Here is a 21,807-nt window from a genome sequence, read left to right on the forward strand (position 1 = left end):
AAGCGAGGCTTTTTTAAAAAAATATAGCTGTAAGATACAGCAATAGAGAATGTGTTTTCCTTTCTTGCTAGAGTTGGGAAAGCTGATTTCTCCACACCACTTCTTTCACAAAAAAAAAAAAAAAAAAAAGCTAAACTGGAACAGAAAGCTTGGGGGAAACAAAATTAAATGAAGGAGGCCATAGCTGACTATTTTATGCTGCATATTAACATATTAATTTTTTGGCTTGTTACATTTAACTACTATAAATATTTAACAAATATATGTGCTACAAATACTTATGCACAATGGCACACACTGATAACATGACATTCATGAATTTAACCCATGTACTTAATCATGTTTTATTTATGGTTCCTTCTGTGTTTAGCCCCCACTGAAGCAAATTTCTATTTTGATCACAGAATGTGTTGCAAAATATTTTGATTACTGCAAATCCATCATCTGCAACTGTGGTCTTAACATTTTGAATGGAGTAGAAATAGATATAGCTTAGCTCAATAGTTTAAACTTGTATCATACCTTGTGAGGCAAAAAATCTAGGTATGTATGCCCTCATCACCAGCTAATATTAGTTCAGATCTACAGTTGTATTTGTTAACCCACTGCTTTTTAGCTGTAAGACTGCATAGCATTGTGATTTCTACTTATATTTTTACATTCCAGAAAAGGAGAATTCTTTTAAATTGGCATGAAGTACAGAAGAGCTCTATACGAGCATACAGCAGTTCCCTTCCAGTACCAAGAATTCTTAGCTAGCTTTATTTTGGAGCTTGAAGGGCCTATTTAAAGAAAACAAAACCAAAAAACAACACATCATAAAAAATAAAAACAATTTAAAGAATAATTTAAAAACCCAACATTAAAAAAAAAAAATCAAACCCCATCATTATATGACCAAGTTACTATGCATTTTACCATTACATTATAATGATGGAGCAAATAAGAAGTTAAGTTTGTCTTCAGACCCCTCAGTATATACCCTGTGAAAAACCATCTCTACTTTAGAATTTGAATTGTGTATGACACAGTGAATTAAGAAAAAAAAGTTTCCATTCTAAGCCAGAACAAATTAAGAACTTATATTTGAAATGAAATGCTAAAAAGAAAATAAAATTTATTTAGAAAAACCCTTAAGTTCTTAGAAATATACATATGAAAACAATGTATTTTGATTTTTGAAACACCCATACGATTTTCTTGGATGCTTCCAGCAAATATATCAGTGTGACATCCCAAAGATGCGCAACTTCTGTTATTACGATCTTCTTATTTTCATCTTCCCACCCCCAACAAATGGAGGAGGAGCTCTGCTCCTTAAAACTTTATTCTTCACTGACTTTCCATGCAAGTGCATGAGAAAGAAGCATCTCTATTAGCTACTATAAGTGAACATATATAATGATAAAAATGTCTAAAAGAAGACTAAAACAAACCATTTGACATGACTGTCAATGAAAAGACAGAGTAGACTGCTTTCTTATGAAGCTCCCTGCAGCAGCCCTTTCTTAAATAAGTAAGGTTCTCATGAAGGTTTTAGTTTTGTTTTTAATCTCTTGCCAGCAAGGATATAAAAGCATATAAAGATATATATAAATTCTTTAAAGTCTTGTTCAAAAATGGGGATCTTTGGAAATACTCCTGTCCATAATGCATAAATTCTTCTGGGTAAAAACAAAGTACAAACGACCCAGAAAGAAACAAGGAAGAGGAAGCTACATTCTTATGTTGTCATACTTGGCTGAAGTTGCCTTAAAAATGACACAAATGAATAAAAATTGCTGATTAAATGTTAACTGCCACATGAATTACATCTAAATTTGCAAATTACCTATGAGTCATGCAAATAGTGTTAGGCTAGTCGCAGAGTCTTTTTCCCCAGTTCCAACCAATTTCACCAATACTAATATGGAAAATACAAATAATTTTATAAATGGATAACAACTTTATTGCCATTATACATTGTGTACCTCTTATGAGCGTTTCAGAGGTAAGATCTTGCCACATTACTCAACAGAACTCCAAAACATCTTTGTATTTTCCAAAATTGCTTTACAGTACAAGACAATATGATTTTCCCAGCTTCCCAGTGCAAAATTAGCACAGAACTCCCAAATGTCAGTTGCCTGTCAAAAGGCTCAAGCAAAAGGGTAATTTTGGTTACCTTGTGGTAACAAGATAACAAGCTTCAATTGCTGCAAATGAGTTGCTCCCCTTTCCATTGACTTGCTTCACATCTCTTTCCCTCTAAAAATGCTTACACAGAAAATTATCATGGATCAGCTGGTGCACAGTTACCTGTCAGCTCATGGTAACTTGTCCCTGGTGTTTGTATTCTCAGACTCTATTTGGTACTTACATCCATAGCTTATTTCAAAACTGACATATCAATCCATCTTACACCTATGCTCACATTTTTGTGCTATTTATCACACACTATGACTTGGAAGTCCAGGAAAAATCAAAATGAAATGAAAAGCAGACTCCGAATGATATACTAAGTTACTTTATGTATTTTGATTGTTTGGGGTTTTTTTTAATAGAATTGGTCTGCAATATAAATTTAAAAAGTAATCCCATTCTTACACTAGATATTATACAGGATACAATGTTGAGTGGACAATCTTACACGAGTCATGTCAGTCAAATACAATACAAGCAGCGCAATTCTAAGAGCAAAACAATTGGTTTTTGGTTGCACTATCAGCTTGCTCTTTCATAGGCAGGTTTCAGATATGACACAGTGATGCCAGCGGCCAAAAAGCGGCCAAAAAAGTTTAGAATTACCATGAACTGCCTCTTCCATTTTGATCAAAGGATAGCAAACTGTTTCTCAAGTCCTCCCCTTCCAACCCATCATGTTTTAAACTCAGATGTACAGAAATGACCTTACGATACAATGAAAATAACACTTATTCTTTATAAGGATGCATTGGTAGACATAAAGCATGCAAGACTGGGGAAGGTTTTGGCTAGAGCCATAAATCTGTCTAATTGTTAAACCATCACATTCTTACCAGCTGCACTTCTCCAAAAGCCCCTCTTCCAATCACCTTCACAACATCATAGTCTTCAGCTTTCATTTGTAAAGCTCGGATTTTTTCCACAATCTTCTCATCTAAAACAAATCAAATAGAAGTTGTGATAATGCATACATTAAGAGAATACAAGAATTTTCTCTAACATTTTTCATTCAGAGTCAAAATAAGATATTTTTATTTAAATGTTTAAAACCTTCTTGGTAATTTTTGAAATCTGCAGTCACAATTAATATCCCCTTTCATTATTGTTAGGAAACTATTAACCATCTACCTTCAGGTGAACTGTCTTTTGGATTTTGCTGACTCGCCTTTCACACCGCTAACAATCATTCACAAGAACAAAGATCGTTCACAAGAACCAGAGACGCCTATCTTGAATTTTCAGACAATTATTCATTGCCACCCACTGTGCTGCCAGGATCCACTGACACTCCACTGATAATGCAGGAGTGTGAAGCACCTGGTACACACAAAAGCACTGCAGGTACAACCTGCTCCTGCACACCTGGAGGGTTCAACAGCAGTCAAATGGGGAGGAATACAACTCAATAACCTTCGCGTACAACTTCAGAACATGGAGGGCTATGAGATCTATATTCATGAGATCATTCATTCCATATGAACTATTAATTCAAATTTACATATGTTTATGTAACTGCTGGCCATCTCAAAGTGCTTTTTAGTGTTCACTGCATGTGTAGTTCTACACTTTTGAAAATTAGGTCTATGATGCTCTGTTCAAGTATCCTCTGGTGCAATATTCTGCAGTTAAGCTCTTTCAGTATTTTTCTTGTTGGCAGTGTGTAAGGAAAACCAGTGCAAATCTGACCTCTGACCAATTCTAAAAGCATGCAAGGTCCTAGACTCTTTAATTTTGTAAATGTAGCATGCTAGAGTGAATGCATTCCTGGATAAATGCATTAAAAAAAAAAAAAATCTATTCTTATTATAATGACAATGGGAACAATTAATGAAATCCGTAACAGTGGAGGTAATCTTTCTTAAGGTGACAGGCTCTGACATTGTCCCATACATGCTTAGAAGAAGAACAAAACAAAGCAAAATAGGTTGGCTGGAGCAAGACCTCTACCAGGGAAGAGCATGGAATTGTATGAAGAGCTGTGGACGCTCATATTCAGAGAGGAGTAGAGGTGTGTATTGTGAGATCCCTGTTTAGACCATGGAATTTAATCCCAGGAAAGGCATTAAAGGGGATCTTGAATCTGAACACGGGAAAAAAAAAAGGATCAGAGGTACAGTTAATTCAGTATGACATTAAAGATTACATTGTCAGTGGGGAGTTAATGATAATAAACATCTAGTAAATAGTTTAACCATTCCCTGCACGTTCATCAAGAGCAACCTGGCAGGCTACAAGCAATCCAGGAGATGCCTAACGATCAAGAACACTTCTTTTGACCCAAGTGAGCAACAAACCCGATCAGGGGGGCACTCTGATCTATTACCCACAAACAAGAATGAACTGGCCAGGGGTGACAAAGTCTGCAGCAGCCTTGGCTGAAGCAACCTTGAGATGGTGGAATTTAAGACCCTGAGAGAACTGAGGAAAGTTAATAGCAGACTTTGGACTTCAGGAGAACAGACTACAACTTGTTCAGGGAACTTAGAGGCAGCATCCCATGGGAAGCTGCTGTGGAGGGCAGAAGAGTGGGTTGATCTTCAAAGATGACATGTTCATAGCACAAGAACAGTCTGTTCTAGTTAGCTAGAAATTGAGCAGGCATGGCAGAGAGCCAGTTTGGTGGAATGGGCATCCTCTGCTTCAACTCAAGCACAAAAAGTGAAGGTTTGGAACACAGAAGCAGAGCTGGGCTACCCAGCAGGAATCTCCCAAGCATGCAAGGATGGAACCGGGAAAGCCAAGCTCAGCTGGAATTGAAGCTAGCCAGGGTTAGGAAGGGAAACAAGAGCCTTGATAGATACACTGGCAATAAAAGAAAGAATGAGGCAAATGTGGGCCCGCTGCTCTTGGTGGAGTAGGAGATCTAGTGCCAAAGGACATGAAGAAGGATCAACTTGACGTACACAGGGCCATGAGATGACACAGGATGCATCCGAGTGTGCTGAAGGAGCCAGTCAACACCATTACCAGGCTGGTCTCTATTACCTTTGAAAGGTCATGGCAACCTGGGGAGACTCCTGATGACCGGTAAAGGGTAAATATCATGTCCGTGTTCTAGAAGGGCAACAAGGAGGATCCAGAAAGCTACAGGCTGGAACAGCAGCGTAACCTCACTGCCCAGCATGATCATTGAGCAAATCCTTCTGGAATGCCACTTCCAAGCACTTGATGCACAAGAAAGGATGGGAACAGCCAGAGTGGATCTAAAAAGGACAAATTGTGTTTGATTAACCTGCCTTCCATGACAAGATGTGTGTCTTGGTGGATAAGGGGAGAGCTGTACACTTTTCCTTTCGTGACTTTCAACGGAACATCTCAAAGTATCTTTGAAGCCCAACCAGGCTGACATGGATTGCACAGGGAAATTGCAAGGTAGGTTGAAAACTTGCTGGAGTCACGGTCAGTGCTTCAAAGTTGATACACTGGAGGGCAGGGCTCCTCCTAACAGAGACCAGACAGGGGGGGTAAATGAGCTGGCAGGAACCTCACAAAGTTCAACAAAGGTAAATGCAGAGTCCTGTAGCTGGGCTGGAATGACACCACACAACAGTACAGGATGGCACTCCCCAGCTAGAAGGCACATTGAGAAAGAGGACGTCAGAGCCCTGGTGGACAAGACGATGAAAAAAGAGGAACAAGCAGCAAGCCTTCGTTCTGACTGCGTACAAGGCTGTATTGGTAAATGCATAACCAGCAGGTCGAGGGAATTGATTTTTCCCCTCTGCCTGTCACTTGTAAGACCACACCTGGAATGCTATTTCTAGCTTTGGGCTCCCCGGTGCAAGTAAACTATCAAAATATTCCCTAGCTGAATGGAAAGACACCAAGGTGCTTAGAGGGTGGGACCACATGATGCTCATAGAGAAGCTGAGAGAAATGGAACTGTTCACAGCTTAAAGAAATTTAAATGGTTGGCCTCAACAGAAGCTAAAAGGTGGTTTTACTTCTAAGAGGTGCAAAGTGAAAGGATAAGAGGCAACAGACAATTTGGAACATCAGAAATCCTACTTTGTAGGAAAAAAATCCCTAGAATTGGGGAATGGAGCAGACTGTCTGGTAGAGCTGTAAAACCTCTGTCTTTGGAAACTTTCAAAATTCAGCTACACAAGGACCTGAACAACCTGATCTAACAGAACTGGCTTGGCTTTGAGCAGAGAGTTGGACCAGTTGACCTACAGAGGTCCTTCCTAACCTGTGGAACACAACACAACTAAAAATTTCCTCTTTTGAGGAAAAGATTAGGTGTGAAGGGGAAGGGGAGAAATTTAAAGGAAAAAAAAAAAAAAGATAAGATAGTAATGAGAGAAAAGAGTCTGCTAGTAAAGTTGTAAGGACAGAGGCAACTAAAACCTCAAAAGCAGACAAATCTGCTACATTCAGCATACCAATAAGACTGTGAAGTAATCCAGAGTGTGAACAGGAAAAGGAGTTGAGAGAATTCTGAGGCTATTTTCTACAGTGAATCATGAAAGCTTAGACAAGAAGCTAAGGACATAATCTTAGTTAAAAATAATAATAATCACCTCCACAACGCCTGCATCCCTAGATATCAGTTATACAGATGGATTGTCTATTTTGTCATAAAATTTAATATATATAGAACAGAAAATAAGAGCATGGAACTAACCTGAAACAAAAACAGGCTTCAAGAAAGCAAGCTCAGAGAAACCCTGAAGCAATGTCATAATTGCAACATGCTGGATCATATGATTTAGTTCATGTATCACATAACATGTTCTAATTCAAGGTGCAGGAGACCTTTCCAACGCTACCCCTTTAACAGAGGACTGAATTTTCAGAAGGTTTCACACAGATAAGTTTGTACATTTGTGGTATCTATATGCACAGATACCACAGATTGTATCTTACAGCCTCATGAATTTGCAACAGCACGAAGCCCATCATAAGAATAATGTCCGGTTTAAAGGAAGACATTAGATGGACTCCCCAACCCCAGAATATAATGGAATCCTATAAAAATATTGTGACATTTGAGTAAAAGCCCTAAAATGTGAGAATGTCATCAGCCATGACTCAGGTTTCTTCATTAACACAGAAGGACCAGGAATGCTGGATAGCAAGAGTGTTTAAAGACAGCTTTTGATTTACTACTTCAAAATGGCACTATAACCTTTAAACAAACGAAGCTTCACTTTCTGAAAGGGCAGAGTGTTTGGATCAGCCACTGGCAGCTGGCAGCAAGAATGTGGCTGAAGGTTACAAGTGCTTGTGAAAATGGAATAAATACCTGACTGGAAGAGTAAAGGGGGGTGGGGAGGAGCAGAAAACCGAGCTTAGAGGAAAAAAAAAAATGTTCGTACCCAGGTTATTTCCTTAAAAGTTAAAAAGAACATGTGTCAGGCAGTTCTGGGGTGTGTGTATATATGAGGAATAAAAATGCAAGGGAGTGCAATTTTATCCCCACAGACCAGGCACAGTCAGTCAATGAGTGCTGCTATGGAGTACATTTAAGTCAAAAGTTGCTGCCCTAGGCAAAAGTCTAGCCAGAAGTTAAACTGAAATACAGCCAGGAAGTGCTGCAATCCCACACCCGCCCAAAACCAAACAAAAAAGCACAACAGAAAGACTGAAGTAATTAGGGGTGCATACATAAGACCTGGTCAAAGGTGCGTGAGGAACAAGAAGCTGCCAGAGACCTTGCAGAAGCAGCAGAAACTAGAAGGCATAGCTTCAGACAGGTTAGCATTTACCCCTCCAGAGAAAAGAAACGGGGAAGTATTTTGTCTTGCATAGACAAAAGGAGCGGAAGATAGGGAAACAGAAAGCCACAGTCCTCTGACTTGCAGAGGACACATCCCTGACTTAATGAAAGTAAGCCTGATGGCAGAACTGAATTGCTTTGTATCTACCAAGTATCCAAATGGAAAAGTGGTTAATATCACTGACATATAACTTGTTTATACATCTAAGACATCTAAAACTGTGGCTCTAATTCATGCCTTGCTTGGGAAAAGTTTCTTATTTGATACCTCTCCCATAGCTACTCTTACCAGAACAGTATCATTAAGAATGGAACTGGAGCCCAACCTGCTGAGGCGACTGCAAAAACCTGGCAAGGAGCAGCCTTAAAGAAGCCAAGAGAAAACCAAAGGGGCAATTAGCTCCTTAACTCAGTGTAAGTTCCACAGCACATTCAATTTCTAAGATCCTTCTTAGCATCTGACATTTCATCTGTGTCACTGACAGAAGTGTGGAGCACAGAGAATTACAGTCACGATTGGCATTAACACCACACCAGATAACTCATTTCTGTTGGTGACCGCACGGCTGGCAAATGATTTGGCAACTTCAAGCAACACCACAAAATGTAAGGGAACAACCAGTAATGTTACAGATAAATCTTCTAAGTAAGCAGTGTCTGCTTAGAGAGGAAAAATGGCAAAAGCAGCTTTTCAGGAGGTTTATTCAGGATATGAGCAAAGCTGCGGCATGAGAGACACACCTGTACTAAAAATCCCTTCTACTGTAAATAAGTCCATTGCTATTACACTCTAGAAGTTTGCCAACCTCCAAAACATCAGCAAATCATTTTAACAATGGAGGTTTCCAATTTTTGAGTGATGCTGGATAATGCATGGGAAGTCACTGATCCATTTAGGGAGTCGGGGCTTCTGGATCATACCAGGTCTGTGCTGCTGTTGAGACTTCCTCAAAATCCCTTCTTCATGCCCTTCTATTCCTGATAAGATTATAAATGATTAAATATTTTTAACTGCTGCTTAAAACAGTTGCTTAATTATTTAACTTTTTGCTCCCAGAAGTTAAAGCAGATAACAGGCTATGTAGTACCTGCATGGGAGACCACCAAAAAATGCACAAGCCACTAAGACATGATTCAACACTTGGCAAATCTCAGATGGCTGAAAAAGTGACTTGAGAATTTACTCAACCTGTTGTCATAGCCTAGATGACAGAAAAGAAAAAGAAAAGACCCAAAAAAGATTTGTTACACCAATCCCATGCTGGAAAGCCCAAGCTTCTTTTCTAAAATAAGCAAGTCATTTTTTACTCTCAGAGGACTATGAGATTCCTCTCATTGTTTTGGGAATTAAATATTACGTTATGCTTTCCTGTCCCATGAATACTTGAAAAAAGTACCAATTTAACCAGACTCCTAACAGTTAATTAAAGCCATACAGAAGACTGAAAAGGAATGGCTGTAATATATGAGACACTTACGTGCCTCTTATAATAAATACATGCTCTGCTTTGGTTCAATGCCTTAGAGAAAGTGATAAGAAATCAGAATAGTAAGGGAAAGCAGACAATGAAAAAGTTTCTTGGATATTAAACATGCAAAGAGGCGGCTTCTGCAAAGTGGTCACAGAAACAGGATATACCAAACTCCTATAGTACAGGCAATTAATGAATTATAGCTTTGCAAAATGAGTTAAAACACTTGAGTTTCCGCTTGAAACTATGAGTTGAGCTGAATATCAATCACTGTCTCAGCTGAAATGCAAACTATTTCATTTTAAAATTAAGCTATTAATAAAACATTAACCTGATTAGCAATGACTTGCAGCAGGTCTGAAGCAGGGTATACCCAAACCCTGGGAATACAGTAGAAGAAAATTTTTCCTTCTCAAAGTGTTATAGTGGAAGAATTAAGTGATTAAATTGACTGAAAGTATGACAATTATTGCAGTGTTCTTTACAATTTTTGAAGATTTGTGTAATATGGATTAAAACAATCGTAAGCAACAACTCTGCCTCAGCTGCTTCACTTTGCACTATAGAGAGCTAACTCAGAGGACCGCCCTGCCACCCCTCCGTGGTCGCCTCAGGAAGCCCTGAGGAGGGATTCAGGATTCAGGCTCCGGGCCCCTGGCACAGACTGCTCAGCAGAGTCTGTCAGAACCTTTTGACAATAATTCTCATCTAGGCATTTGCTACAGCTCTTCAGATGCTGGAAAAAAATCAGAAGAGACAAGAACTCACTGTTCCCTAACCTAAGAGAGCAACCGTTCCATAAATTACCGTTCCATAAATTCTTAATACAATTCCCAACTCTTCTTCCAAGTCCAAGATAGCAAGAGGCTTCAGCAAGCACGTGTATGCTCTTCCTTTCCACTGATACTTGCTACGCTCAGAACAGTTTCCAAAAAGACATGAGCTACAGGTTCAGTAACTTTAAATTGCATAAAATGGCAATGCCACTAAGAACCCGACTGTCCTCCTATTTTTTTTCCTGCACACGAGCAGCTGCCTTTGTGCTGGCACAAAAATCAGTGAAATGAAATGAAAATCAGCAACTGGCCTTCGCTTTTCTTTTGCCCGACTAGTTTTAACAAAAAGAAACAATCAAACCAATCACCCCACTCTTCGCATCAATTCTGCTCAGTTCCCCAGTCTGGTTCATAATACACCAAGCAAACACCTATGTTAGAGAGGACTTTGAAATACATCGCTGTGGCAGGACTGATTCTTTCATTGGCAATGCTGAAATATTACCAGCTTCAGATGTTTACAAAATTCTCATTTCACTATTTTAATTTTCATTTTAAAAGTGTAAATCACAGAAGATATGCAGCACTATTTTTCATTCTCCCTCAGGCAGTACGGAAACAGGAGAGAGGTTACATGGGTGATTCTTAAGAGAGATGCAGGGCCTCACCATGTATGAGCAAAACCAGTCAGCTCTTATGTGCTTTTTTTTCAAGTTTTTTTAAAGTTCATCTTCATTAACTACTGTGAAATTTTGTTACGCATCTCAGAATTTTCTTTAACTAGTATCTGCCAACTGTCAAGTATCAGCTGATTTAAAGAAAAAAAAAATTAATAAAATTGTGAACCAAAGTATATTCTTGGGTTTCTGCCATTGCTGGTAGCCTGCAGGCCACATCAGATGCTTAATAATATTATCAACGGGAGAGAAGCTAGAGTAGGAGAAGAAGCAACAGCCTTCAGAAAAGGGAAGAGAGACAGCAAGAATGTTCAAGGGCTGCAGGAAAAAAAAAAAAAAAAAACAACCAAAAAAAACCCCACACACACAACTCTTCCCAAGGTTAAATTGTTTTCCCATAGTTGCTATTTTTAATAGCCAGGTACCACAAGATACTGGTCTTCTGATTAGAAAAAGGTTTCCAATTTTGTCCTACTGCAAAAATAGTATCGTAATGTAAAGGCGAATCTGAACAGCTCATAAAATTTATGATACTGTCATAGCACTGAATTCCAAACATAAGAACTCACCACAAATGACTACACCAGCCACCGTTTAACTGAGGAGCATGAGTGGATATTCAAACGAGTCCTAGAGCAACAGAGGGCAGACACACATAGCTCTTACCAGTAAAGAATCAAAAGAAGAGCTGCTGATAAGACTGCACCTGCAGTAATCTTGACATATGCAATAGAAAAGTTTTGGGTTTTTTTTTTAAATCTCAAAATAAGTTCACTGCAAAGCACAGTCATTCCAAGAAGGCTTACTCACTGCAACTTACATTTTAAAGCAAATAATCCAGTATTTTTACAAGGAAAAAGAATTGTTTATATACATGGATAGAAAACACTTTAAAAAGACAAAATACAGCTACTCTGATGTAACAGTCTTCCATTTTCATACGCTCAATAAACTCCAAGATACTACCTACAATTAGTTTGAGGAGAATCACAAACATTTACATAACGGTTCAAAAATGCACCAAGATATTTTAAGGTATAATAATGTAGTTTTAAAAATCAACAGAAGGCTTCTCTGTTAGATTAAATAAGACTGTATATACAATGATGACATTTAGAGCAATTAATTAATAACAAATAATAACTGCGATGCTTTGCAAATTATGTTGCTGCACATACGTAAGAAAAAAAAATAACATAAAAGGACTTTTCCAACTGTAGTTGGAAAAATTACAATCTACAGCTGGTATATTCCAACATATTTTCAATAATACAGTGACCTCTCAAAATGAAACTTCTCTGAAATAAATGGTCCTCCAAAGCCTTCTGAATATAGAAGCTCAGAGTTATAAAAATCAGTAAAATGAAAATCAGCAACGCGTTTCTAACCACTCCTCTTCCCATGACTGAGATTACAGCAATGTCATTGTTTAAGGGCCACTCGCAACTTACATCTATTTAAGAAATTATCGATGTTCTTGTTCTTCCTCAGCGCTGGATAATCCAGATCAAGGACCAAAGAATTCAAGCCATCCTGAAAAGAAATAAAAATAAGTTAATTCAGTTCTAAAATCATAACTAACAACTTTCTTAAAACTACTACGCTTAGACTGATTATATATTATTCAAGCACGCATTACATTCCTAGCAGGCAAATCAAACAAGCTCTCAAGTATGTTTATAAACCAGTCACCGCAAAGGAGCTAACACACAGTGACTGGCTCCAAGTTGGTCTATAAACAGTACAGATACATTACCAGTGATTAGTGGCACTGGGACTTAAACTGGAGTAGTAGTTTCAATCTTAACCAGTAGGTAACCTTACTTATTAAACACCGATTTAAGATACTCAGTTCAGTCAACCTGTTTTTCTTATTTCCATTACACTTCTCCTGCATATTAGAAAAACTTTATGTTTGTATTATCCATATTATTGCTTTGCTCACATTATCTCTACCTTCTCATTCTGGATATTCAAAAACCAACTGCACATTTTTCTTCTTGGAATCAAGACATGACCTAAACTTAAGAAGATAATTCACCGCATAATTCAACCGCACCAAGACTAGATTACTTTTTCTAAGTGACTCAACAGAAGACAAGCCAGAAGTCTACATGCCGTTCTCCTACCAATTATTAATGCCTCCATAGAAAACAATTGAGACCTCTTAAAATGGCATGGGATGAGGTCATCAGAAACTAAACTAAAAATAGTACTTGAAATGCCTGTTAGAAGACTTAACTCAATCCCACGTTTCAGCAACCTAGAAAAACTTAAAAAAATTAGTCTTCAAAACACACAGCCCTTTCCAGTTACACAAGGACAAACAAAAATAAGAATTAGATTCAAATACTAAGTAGAGCCAGGAACTCCATTCGTACTCAGCATCTCCAGTGTTCTGCCTGAACTGGTAGTTCTGCTCATTGCTCTAAGAACAAAATCCTGAGACTGTTTCAAGTTTTTGAGCCTTGACAGGGCATCACAAAGATTTAAGTCAGAAACCACAGCACATTTATTAATAGGCAGCCAGTAGAACCAGACAGCTTTGCAGTCTTCTTAATAACTGAGGCTACCGCTAAGAACATGCTGATTTTGTATTTTTTTTCTTAATATACCTGGGAAAGGATAATTTCAGTTGCAAATCTCACTAAAACTATCGTTCTAATAATATATCTACTTGGATAGAGTTAAAGGCAAAGCCCAAGATTATTAAACACATTTTGAATGCCAGATTGTCCTAAACATGCACATACACAAATAAGACTACCTCATCTCTGGAGATACTGCTTCATACCACAAAAAACATTAATGATTAAGCACATTTCCAAAATTAAGAGATTAGATTGCCTGTTTGGTTGGGTTTTTTTAACTCCTAACAAATGAAAGTGTCTTGGGAAGTATCAGTAGCAGTCATTAGACCACATGGAAAACATGACTTGCTCAAGTGATGCCCATTCAAAGGCATTCTTGACAGACTAGAAAAGTGGACAGAGAAGAACATCACACAGTTCAACACGGGAAATGCCAAGTCCTGCATCTGGGGAGGAATAACCCCAGGTGTATTTGTGTGATTTCCTAGACAGATGATTGCCCTCTACTAAAGGCCACAGAACACAAGCTTGCCTTACTGTTTGTTTTAAATCGATAGGGAAACATTATTAGCATCTCACTAGGATAATCTGTTACAACAGGATTACATTTATTATATTTGACATAACTATTATAAAACATCAGAGCCTCACAGATGCATTAAAACATTGCATAAAGCATAAAACTTCAAAAAAGGTGAAAATTCAAAAAGGTCCGTTCGTCACAACAAATAGGAAATCAAGCAAAGGCAGCAGGAGGCCTGCATGGATGAGTAAGGAGCTCCTCGCTGAACTCAGACATGAAAAGGAAGAGCATAAGAGGTGGAAGAAGAGGCAAGTGACCCAGGAGGAAGACAACTGCTCTCTGATCATGCAGGGGTAGGGTTAAGAAAGCAAGGGCTGACCCGGAGGTGAATCTGGTGAAGGACGTGAAGGGCATCAAGAAAGGGTTGTGCAAGTACATAAGCAGCAAAAGGAAGACCAGGGAATATGTGGGCCTGTTGCTGAATGGGGCAGGGGAGCTGGTGACAAGGACACGCAAAAGGCCAAGGTACTCAACACCTTCTTTGCCCCAGTCTTTACTGGTAAGACCAGCCTACAGGAATCCCAGGCACCTCAGACCAGAGCAAAAGTCTGGAGATAGGAAGACTCAAACTTGGTGAAAGGAGGACCAGGTGCCAGGAGCACTGAAACAAATCGGACATGTAGAAGTCCATGGGCCCTGATGGGATGCCCCCATGAGTGCTGAGGGAGCTGACTGATGTCAATGAGAGGCCACTCTCAGTCTTTGAAAGATAATGGCAACTGAGAAAGGTTCCTGAAGACTGGAAAAGAGCAGGCATCACTCCTGTCTTCAAGAAGGAAGATTCGGAGAACTGCAGGCAGGCCAGCTTCACCTTGATGCCTGGGAAGGTGATGGAGAAAATGCTCCTGAAAACCATTTCCAAACACACAAAGGACAAGAAGACACTGGGAGTAGTCAGCATGGATTTACGAAGGAGCAATCATGCTTGACAAGCTGATAGCCTTCTATGATGAAGCGACTAGAGTGGTGAACAAGGAGAGAGCACTGGATGCTGTCTACCTTGATGTTGGTAAGACTTTTGATACTGTCTTCCATAACATCCTCAAATACAAGCTGACAAAGTACGGGTTAGACGAATGAAGTGGACTAAAAACTGGCTGAAAGACTAGGCCCAGAAGATCGTGATCAGTGGCACAAAGTCCAATTGAAGGCCAGTCACTAGTAGTGCACCCCAGCACTCAACACTGGGGCCAATAGTTTAATATCTTCATTATACCTGCTGCACCCTGCAGGCAATACAAAACTGGAGGGAGAAGCTGACATGTCAGAGAATTGTGCTGCTATTCAAAGGGACCTTGGCAGGCTGGATAATTGTACAGAGAGGAATATCACAACGTTGAACAAGGGGAAATGCCAAGTCCTGCATCTGGGGAGGAATAACCCCAGACACCAGATACAGCCCGGGGTCTGACAAGCTGGAAAGCAGCTTTGCAAAGAAGGACCTGACGGTCCTGGTGGACAACAAGCTGACCATGACCCAGCAACACACCCTCACAGGAAAAAAAGGCCAACAACATCCTGGGCTGCATTAGGGAAAGTATTGTCAGTGGGTAAAGGGAGGTGATCCTTCCTCTCTACTCAGTGCTGGTGAGGCCACACCTGGAGTGCAGTGTCCACTCCTGGGCTCCCTAAACCAAGAAAGGCATGGACTTACTGGAGCAAGTCCAGCAAAGGGCCAGAAAAATTAAAGGCACTGGAGCATCTCTTGTAAGAAGAGAGACTCAGAGAGCTGGAACACTTCAGCTTGGAGAAGAGAAGACTCAGAGCAGGGGATCTCATCAACATGTATAATTACCTGATGGGAGGAAATGAAGAAAAAGTAGTGCTCACTGACAGGACAACAGATAATGGGCACAAGATAAAGAGTATGAAATTCCATCTGAACACAAGAAAACACTTTTTTCCCAGTGAGGGTGGTCAAGCAATGGAACAGGCTGCCCAGAGACACTGTGGAGCCTCCATCAGTGGAGACATTCGAAACCTGACTGCACACAGTCCTGGGCAACCTGTTCTATCTGATCCTGCATTGAGCAGGGGTATTGGACCAGGTGATCTCAAGAGGTCCTTGCCAACCTAAACCATTCTGTGATGTAACACTTAAAATACCTCCACTGCCGCACACAGAAAAAGTGGAATTTTCCTCTTGAATCTATGTAACATGAACTGTGTCATAAAGGTCTCATACATCAGGTTTTAGAACTTCCTTACAAAAAGAAACATAAAACATTTAATAAGCAAAAAGGGAAGTCCATGAAGAAGACACAGTATCAGTCGTTAGTTACTTTAAGAACAACATTTATAGGCATTATTTCAGTCTTGACCATAACTGTTCCCACAAGACCCGTTAAGGATAACGGAGTGATGCACTAGGACATCATACTCATCTTTCAGAGGGACAAAAGGCTTAGTAGCTGTTCTTAAAATTTGATGACATTTTTATGAAAGATACAATAAAACTAAACCAAAGCAACAAAGTTGTTAAATACTTCTGGATTAGTCATTGCATGAAATGCAGAGGAACTGCCCAATAACCTGGGCAAATCCAACAGAAAGTACTCTTGACTTGAGGTGACTTCCTGTAAAATAACGTAAGAGGATCTGTAATACCAAACTCTTTATTTAGCTAACACTGCCTTCCAAAAAAGGGTATCTCATTCTGCAGCACAGTGTGTCAGCAGAAATCTGGATCTTCACCTTGCAACATGTAGAAAAGTACTGTACCGAATGCCCTGATGGAGAACAGCTGGGCCATCTTTTATGATTTTACCTAGCACAATGAAGTTTTAATTCCAATTAGCTGGTAGTTTACACATAACACCTAACTCCAACATCAAATAAGACTTGAAGCTACACTTTCTTTAATATATTTGCAATATAACTGCATTAATATATTACTGTAGCTTACGGTCTCTATGTACTGTATCAAAATAAAAGTCTTAGTCTTAGAATCCCTTAATGCAATTAGAGTTTCATAATTGGTCCTGAGCATACTTTTTCTGACGAATTACAGTTCTTGTTTCTACAGCACAGATTCAAAAATAAAAACTAGTTCTCTAGAACTCTGAGTATCTTCTTACTCTGTTTGTCTCTCCACAGTCTAATACCTTATTTATCACTCTTTTTACATTCCTCTTTCACTTCAATTGAAACAGTATTTTAATGATGACAAGCAATCAGGCAGGCATTTTAAGGGAGATGTAAAAGCACTCTATGCGAACAAACCAATAAGGCATATTTTGTTCTTCATATTTTTGTGGGGGGAGAAAGGCGAGGTCACCTGATATTTTAATGCTTTTCACGCAAAGGTATTTTAGAGGTTGACCAAGTAAAACATTTATAGTATGCTCTACTTATATCTTATGCACAAGGTCAGGGAAAAGAATAATCACCCCTAACAGACAATTCAGTAAAGTTGGATTACAAGGTCCAAAACAACCGTAACTTCAATTTAAACTGAGTTGTATATTATGATTTCAGATGTCACCATTTTTTCCCCTCTGTCATTCCGATTCCACAGCCTTTCTGTGGGCTATAAAAACTAAGAACCATATTTGCAGCTATTTTTTTTATTAACTCTTTCTGTCTCCTTTTCATGGACTTCTGGTAAAAATTTTCACAAGTAGCTATTAATGAACAGAAATTCGAGAACAGCGCAACTGCCTATTCTTAACTATTTGGAAGTCTCCTAACTCTTGAGGACAGTCAGCTACAGCTGGCGTCAAAGAGCGGTGATTTGTATCAGCATCACAAGGAATAGAAAGAGCGTCTTTTTTTTTTTTTTTATCCCTGTGAACAAACCTGATTATCATACTCTTTTGAAGACAAGATTTTAAACTCTTGAACTTAATTTCAAGGTAAAGGATTTCAAGTTCATATCAACATGTAGTTTATGAAAGACCTGTCTTGCACATTAGCATTTTGTGAGAAGGTGTTTCCTCAAAGCTTTACATTTTCATTAAAAGGCCCAGTTTACATTACTTAACACAAAAATGGCACTATAATTAAGAAGCTGGGTCAAAAGATTGCACAGTAAAACAGACCGTTCCAACTGAAGAGAAGTAATCCAGGAAATGACATCTCCTCTGTCTAGGCCTCACAGATAAGTCACTTCAACCAGGAAATATGTTATTAAAGTGATTTCACTGTTCGCTTCCTCTTTCTGCTATTACAAAAGGCTGAGAAGCTAACAGGCCAAAAATAGCAGCTACCAAACAAACGCACTGTTGGCAAAGACAGCTCTGCCCCCATCAAAACCCTTTTGCTCATAGCAAACATTCTAAAATGTTCTCCACAGATGGTTTTCCAAGAGAAATGCCCAAACTTGATATTTTTCATGGAATCATGGAATCATCTAGGTTGGAAGGGACCTTTAAGATCATTGAGTCCAACCATCAACCTAACACTGCCAAACCCACCACTAAATCATGTCCCTAAACACCCTCCTATACCAGGAGAGGGGTTCCTGGCCACTCTGGCAGCAGCCACCACCCCTAGGGACAACATGATGTCCAGCTTTCCCAGCAAGCAGCTCACACTGCTACAGACCTGAATGAACTGAAGAAAAAAAACAGGCAAGAAAAGTTCAGGAGATACAGGAACTAAATGTTTATGGTCTTCTCTGACAAAAGGGCCAGTAACAGGGAAAAATAACTGTAGCTTCTAAATAGCGAGCTCAATATTAATTCCAGGCAATCCCACTGAAGCCCTCACCAAATTAAACCATGCTGTGCTGATACTAATTTCTGAAATTAAAATAGCTATTTGAACCTAACACTGATATGTAAATGTAAACTCCACAGGACGTCACAACAGCTTTTGCTACTTCAATTTATTCCTCACTTTCACAGTGAGAAAAAAGTAAAACTCAAGAACAAAAAGTAAAGACAACTGAGCAGAAGAGTTATCAGTTGCTTCAGGAAACAATTCATAGTCCTGCCAATAACCGGAAAAAATCAGAAGCCTGATCTAGTGAAAGATGTCCCTGCCATGGCAGAGGGGTTGGACTAGATGATCTTTCAAGGTCCCTTCCAACCCAAACCCATGTGATTCTATGAAAACTTCACTAAACCATTACATATAAGAAAACCAAAATGCTATTCCTTTCCCCTTCCAAATCCTCAAATAAAATTTAGTAAAATATGCTGCATTGCAAAGAAAGGATACAAAAGTCTGTACCGTCAGATTACATTTTTCCAACTTGACCTGCATGTTTTTTAAGGCAGAACTTCCTAAATCTATGCACACAGGAACTGATCATCTAATGACTCTTCACCAAGATTAAACTCCCACTATATTCTTCCATATGCCAAATGGACCCTTAATTAATTCTTGTCTTTCCTGTGCAACTACGTCATTCCATATCATAGAAGCTACCTTTGGATATAAGGCTAACAGCTCAGTAAGAGCATCCAATACGAAAAACAACTCAAAGGTCATATGCAAGTCAAATACACCATTTTCCCAAGCTTCTCCTCCTCAGTAGTCATCAGGTTATGTTGCAATTCATTTTTCTCTTACTTAAGCATAATTAGTACATGAAGGAATAATTCAGGGCATGATAACGCAGCCAACATTTACTGTTGGGAGGTCTTGCTTTTTCCAGAAGTTCTTTAGTAGTTCTACGTTAACAGATCTAGGTTTTAACAGTATCAAGTACATACAGTTCTGAAACCTAAAAGCAGCTGCTGTCCATAAGTATGTAAATACTTAACAACAGATTTTACTTACAATCTCTGTATATGATATTAAACAAATATTGAAATGATTTAAATGAATGAAATTGTTTTAATGTTGTCTGCTATTGAATAGAAGCAATTTTTTCTTCATTATACAAGAAATGCTCCTCAAGGACCATCATCTCATGTGCTACATCCTACATGCATATTTTAATGGTTTTATACAATTTACCTTGCCATTTGAAAGGCAGTGTCAAACTGTTCCAATGTAATGATAGGATGATAACAGACCAAAAATAGCTTCATCCTTAAATACTAACAAAAGAATAATCACAAAATTGTTCAAGATACAACAAGAAGAACTTTAAGGAACAACACTATGTAACAGCAAAAGCATGTAAATAAAGATCAGAAAGGTAAAGGGACCTAATGAGTTGCAGTTTACAAGGGAGAAGAGGAAATAATGGAAGACGCTTTATACAAGAATAATTAAAGTCAAGTCCATTAAGAGTTAAGAAAGGCAAAGAATGCACAGAAGGCTTAAGTTTTCCATACTTTATTCAACATTACTTTTTTTTTTTTTTAAATGTTATTTATCTGGACATACAAGGGATAAGAACAAAAAGAAATCCTAAAGAAAATCACTATTCATGAAGAAATGTGCTGAGGACGGCAAAACGAACTAAAATCCACTCTAAAATATTTAAGGATACTGTCTTAATCAATTTTCTTTGCGAACTCAGGAGATCAGGACAGAAAAGGGCAAATCAAAGCACTACCATTAAAAGGGGAAGGGCTTTCCAAACTACAGATCAGAATACTTGGGGAGAGGGAATTAGAACAAGACATTAAACAATTTGTAAACACCTAGAAGATTAACATGTAAGATCCAGGGTTGAAGTTTTTTGTATTCTCAAAAATAAAATAGTGTCATGTAACTGATTTCTGGCAGAATATATGACGTAATCAATAAAGCAAAGCATCTTAACACAGGAATAAAATACAAGACTCACCATTCTCATTAGCAAAGTAAAAAAAATACTGTATAGGAAATCATGGTGAAAATGTCCAAAAAGTAATTATCAGGAGTTAGGTAATTATTAGGACTTGGAAAAGTATGTCAAAAAGAAATTCCCTTGGGTTTGTTCTGCTCCAGTTCTACAGAATATTTTCATTACCACAATAAAGCAACAGAATAAGAAACTTATCTATTAAGAACAACCACAAATCAGCAAACTCATAGTTCTAAGCACATACTTTTTGCTGCATTTAAAATTATCTCAAAATGAAGGAAAATATCTGAAAAAATACAATCAGATGTAACTCAAAGGATAAGCACAAAAAGAGGGGAAAAATCCTCGCCAACATATGCTTTTGAAAGAAATTAAATGCACAGAACATAAAAACAGGAATAAAGAGTAAGCAGGAAGATAACAGAAAAAGACAGGGTTTTTCGCAAACTAGAAGTCCAATCTAGGATGCATAAACAGGAGGTGCATCGTATAAGACCTCACAGAGCTAAGGTTCTTTTGTAAATAAAGATCAGAAATCATTTGCTGATATTGTTACAGCCTAAACCAGAATATTGTATCCAGCTTTGTGAATACAAAAGATTGCAAAAGACAAGTTGGAAAAGAACTGAAGTGAAGTTAACAAGACCAGGGAAGTGACAAGCAATTTGTGCTAGGGACGACTGTTAAGACTTTAGTCTTAAAAAAGGTTAGCCTAAGAGGAGACAGGAGTCTTTCAGAACATAAAAGCTGTTATAAGCAATGATGATGGGCACCTCCTCACATCCCGAGGAACAGCATAAAAAACTAGCTGAATTAGGAATGAAGATTTAGGTTACAGATTAGGAAAAAAAATCTAAATAGCAGTAGTGAAGAACTGACGTAATACACCCACTCAATGAAGCTAAGAAAGCACCTTTACGAGATTTTCACTAATTAGAGAAATAGTTATTACAGTAGATCCATCTCTAGATCCTACCTCTGTGAAGAGGACTTTACTAGTGACCTTTAAAATTCCTTCCAAGCCTACCCAGAAACTCTTCATAAATTAGTTGACGAAACACACAAAAGCAGTAAATTAAGTCAAAGAGAGAGGACTGAGAAAGAGGAGTAAGCC

At 38.5% G+C, this 21,807-nt stretch overlaps 1 protein-coding gene across 1 annotated transcript in view; it reads right to left on the bottom strand.

Moving 5' to 3' along the window:
• The window catches only part of ROCK2 (Rho associated coiled-coil containing protein kinase 2), a 104,677-nt gene that overhangs the window by 46,489 nt on the left and 36,381 nt on the right, over window positions 1-21,807 (bottom strand). The window contains exons 2-3 of the mRNA XM_082480183.1: window positions 12,283-12,364; window positions 3,018-3,118 (exon numbers count right to left, since the gene is read on the bottom strand). Of these exons, the coding sequence (XP_082336309.1) occupies window positions 3,018-3,118; window positions 12,283-12,364 (183 nt within the window). The remainder of the gene's footprint in view (window positions 1-3,017; window positions 3,119-12,282; window positions 12,365-21,807) is intronic.

The sequence above is a fragment of the Vanellus vanellus genome, assembly GCF_965231255.1.
Source record: "Vanellus vanellus genome assembly, chromosome: 3".
NCBI classification, from domain to species: Eukaryota; Metazoa; Chordata; class Aves; order Charadriiformes; family Charadriidae; genus Vanellus; species Vanellus vanellus.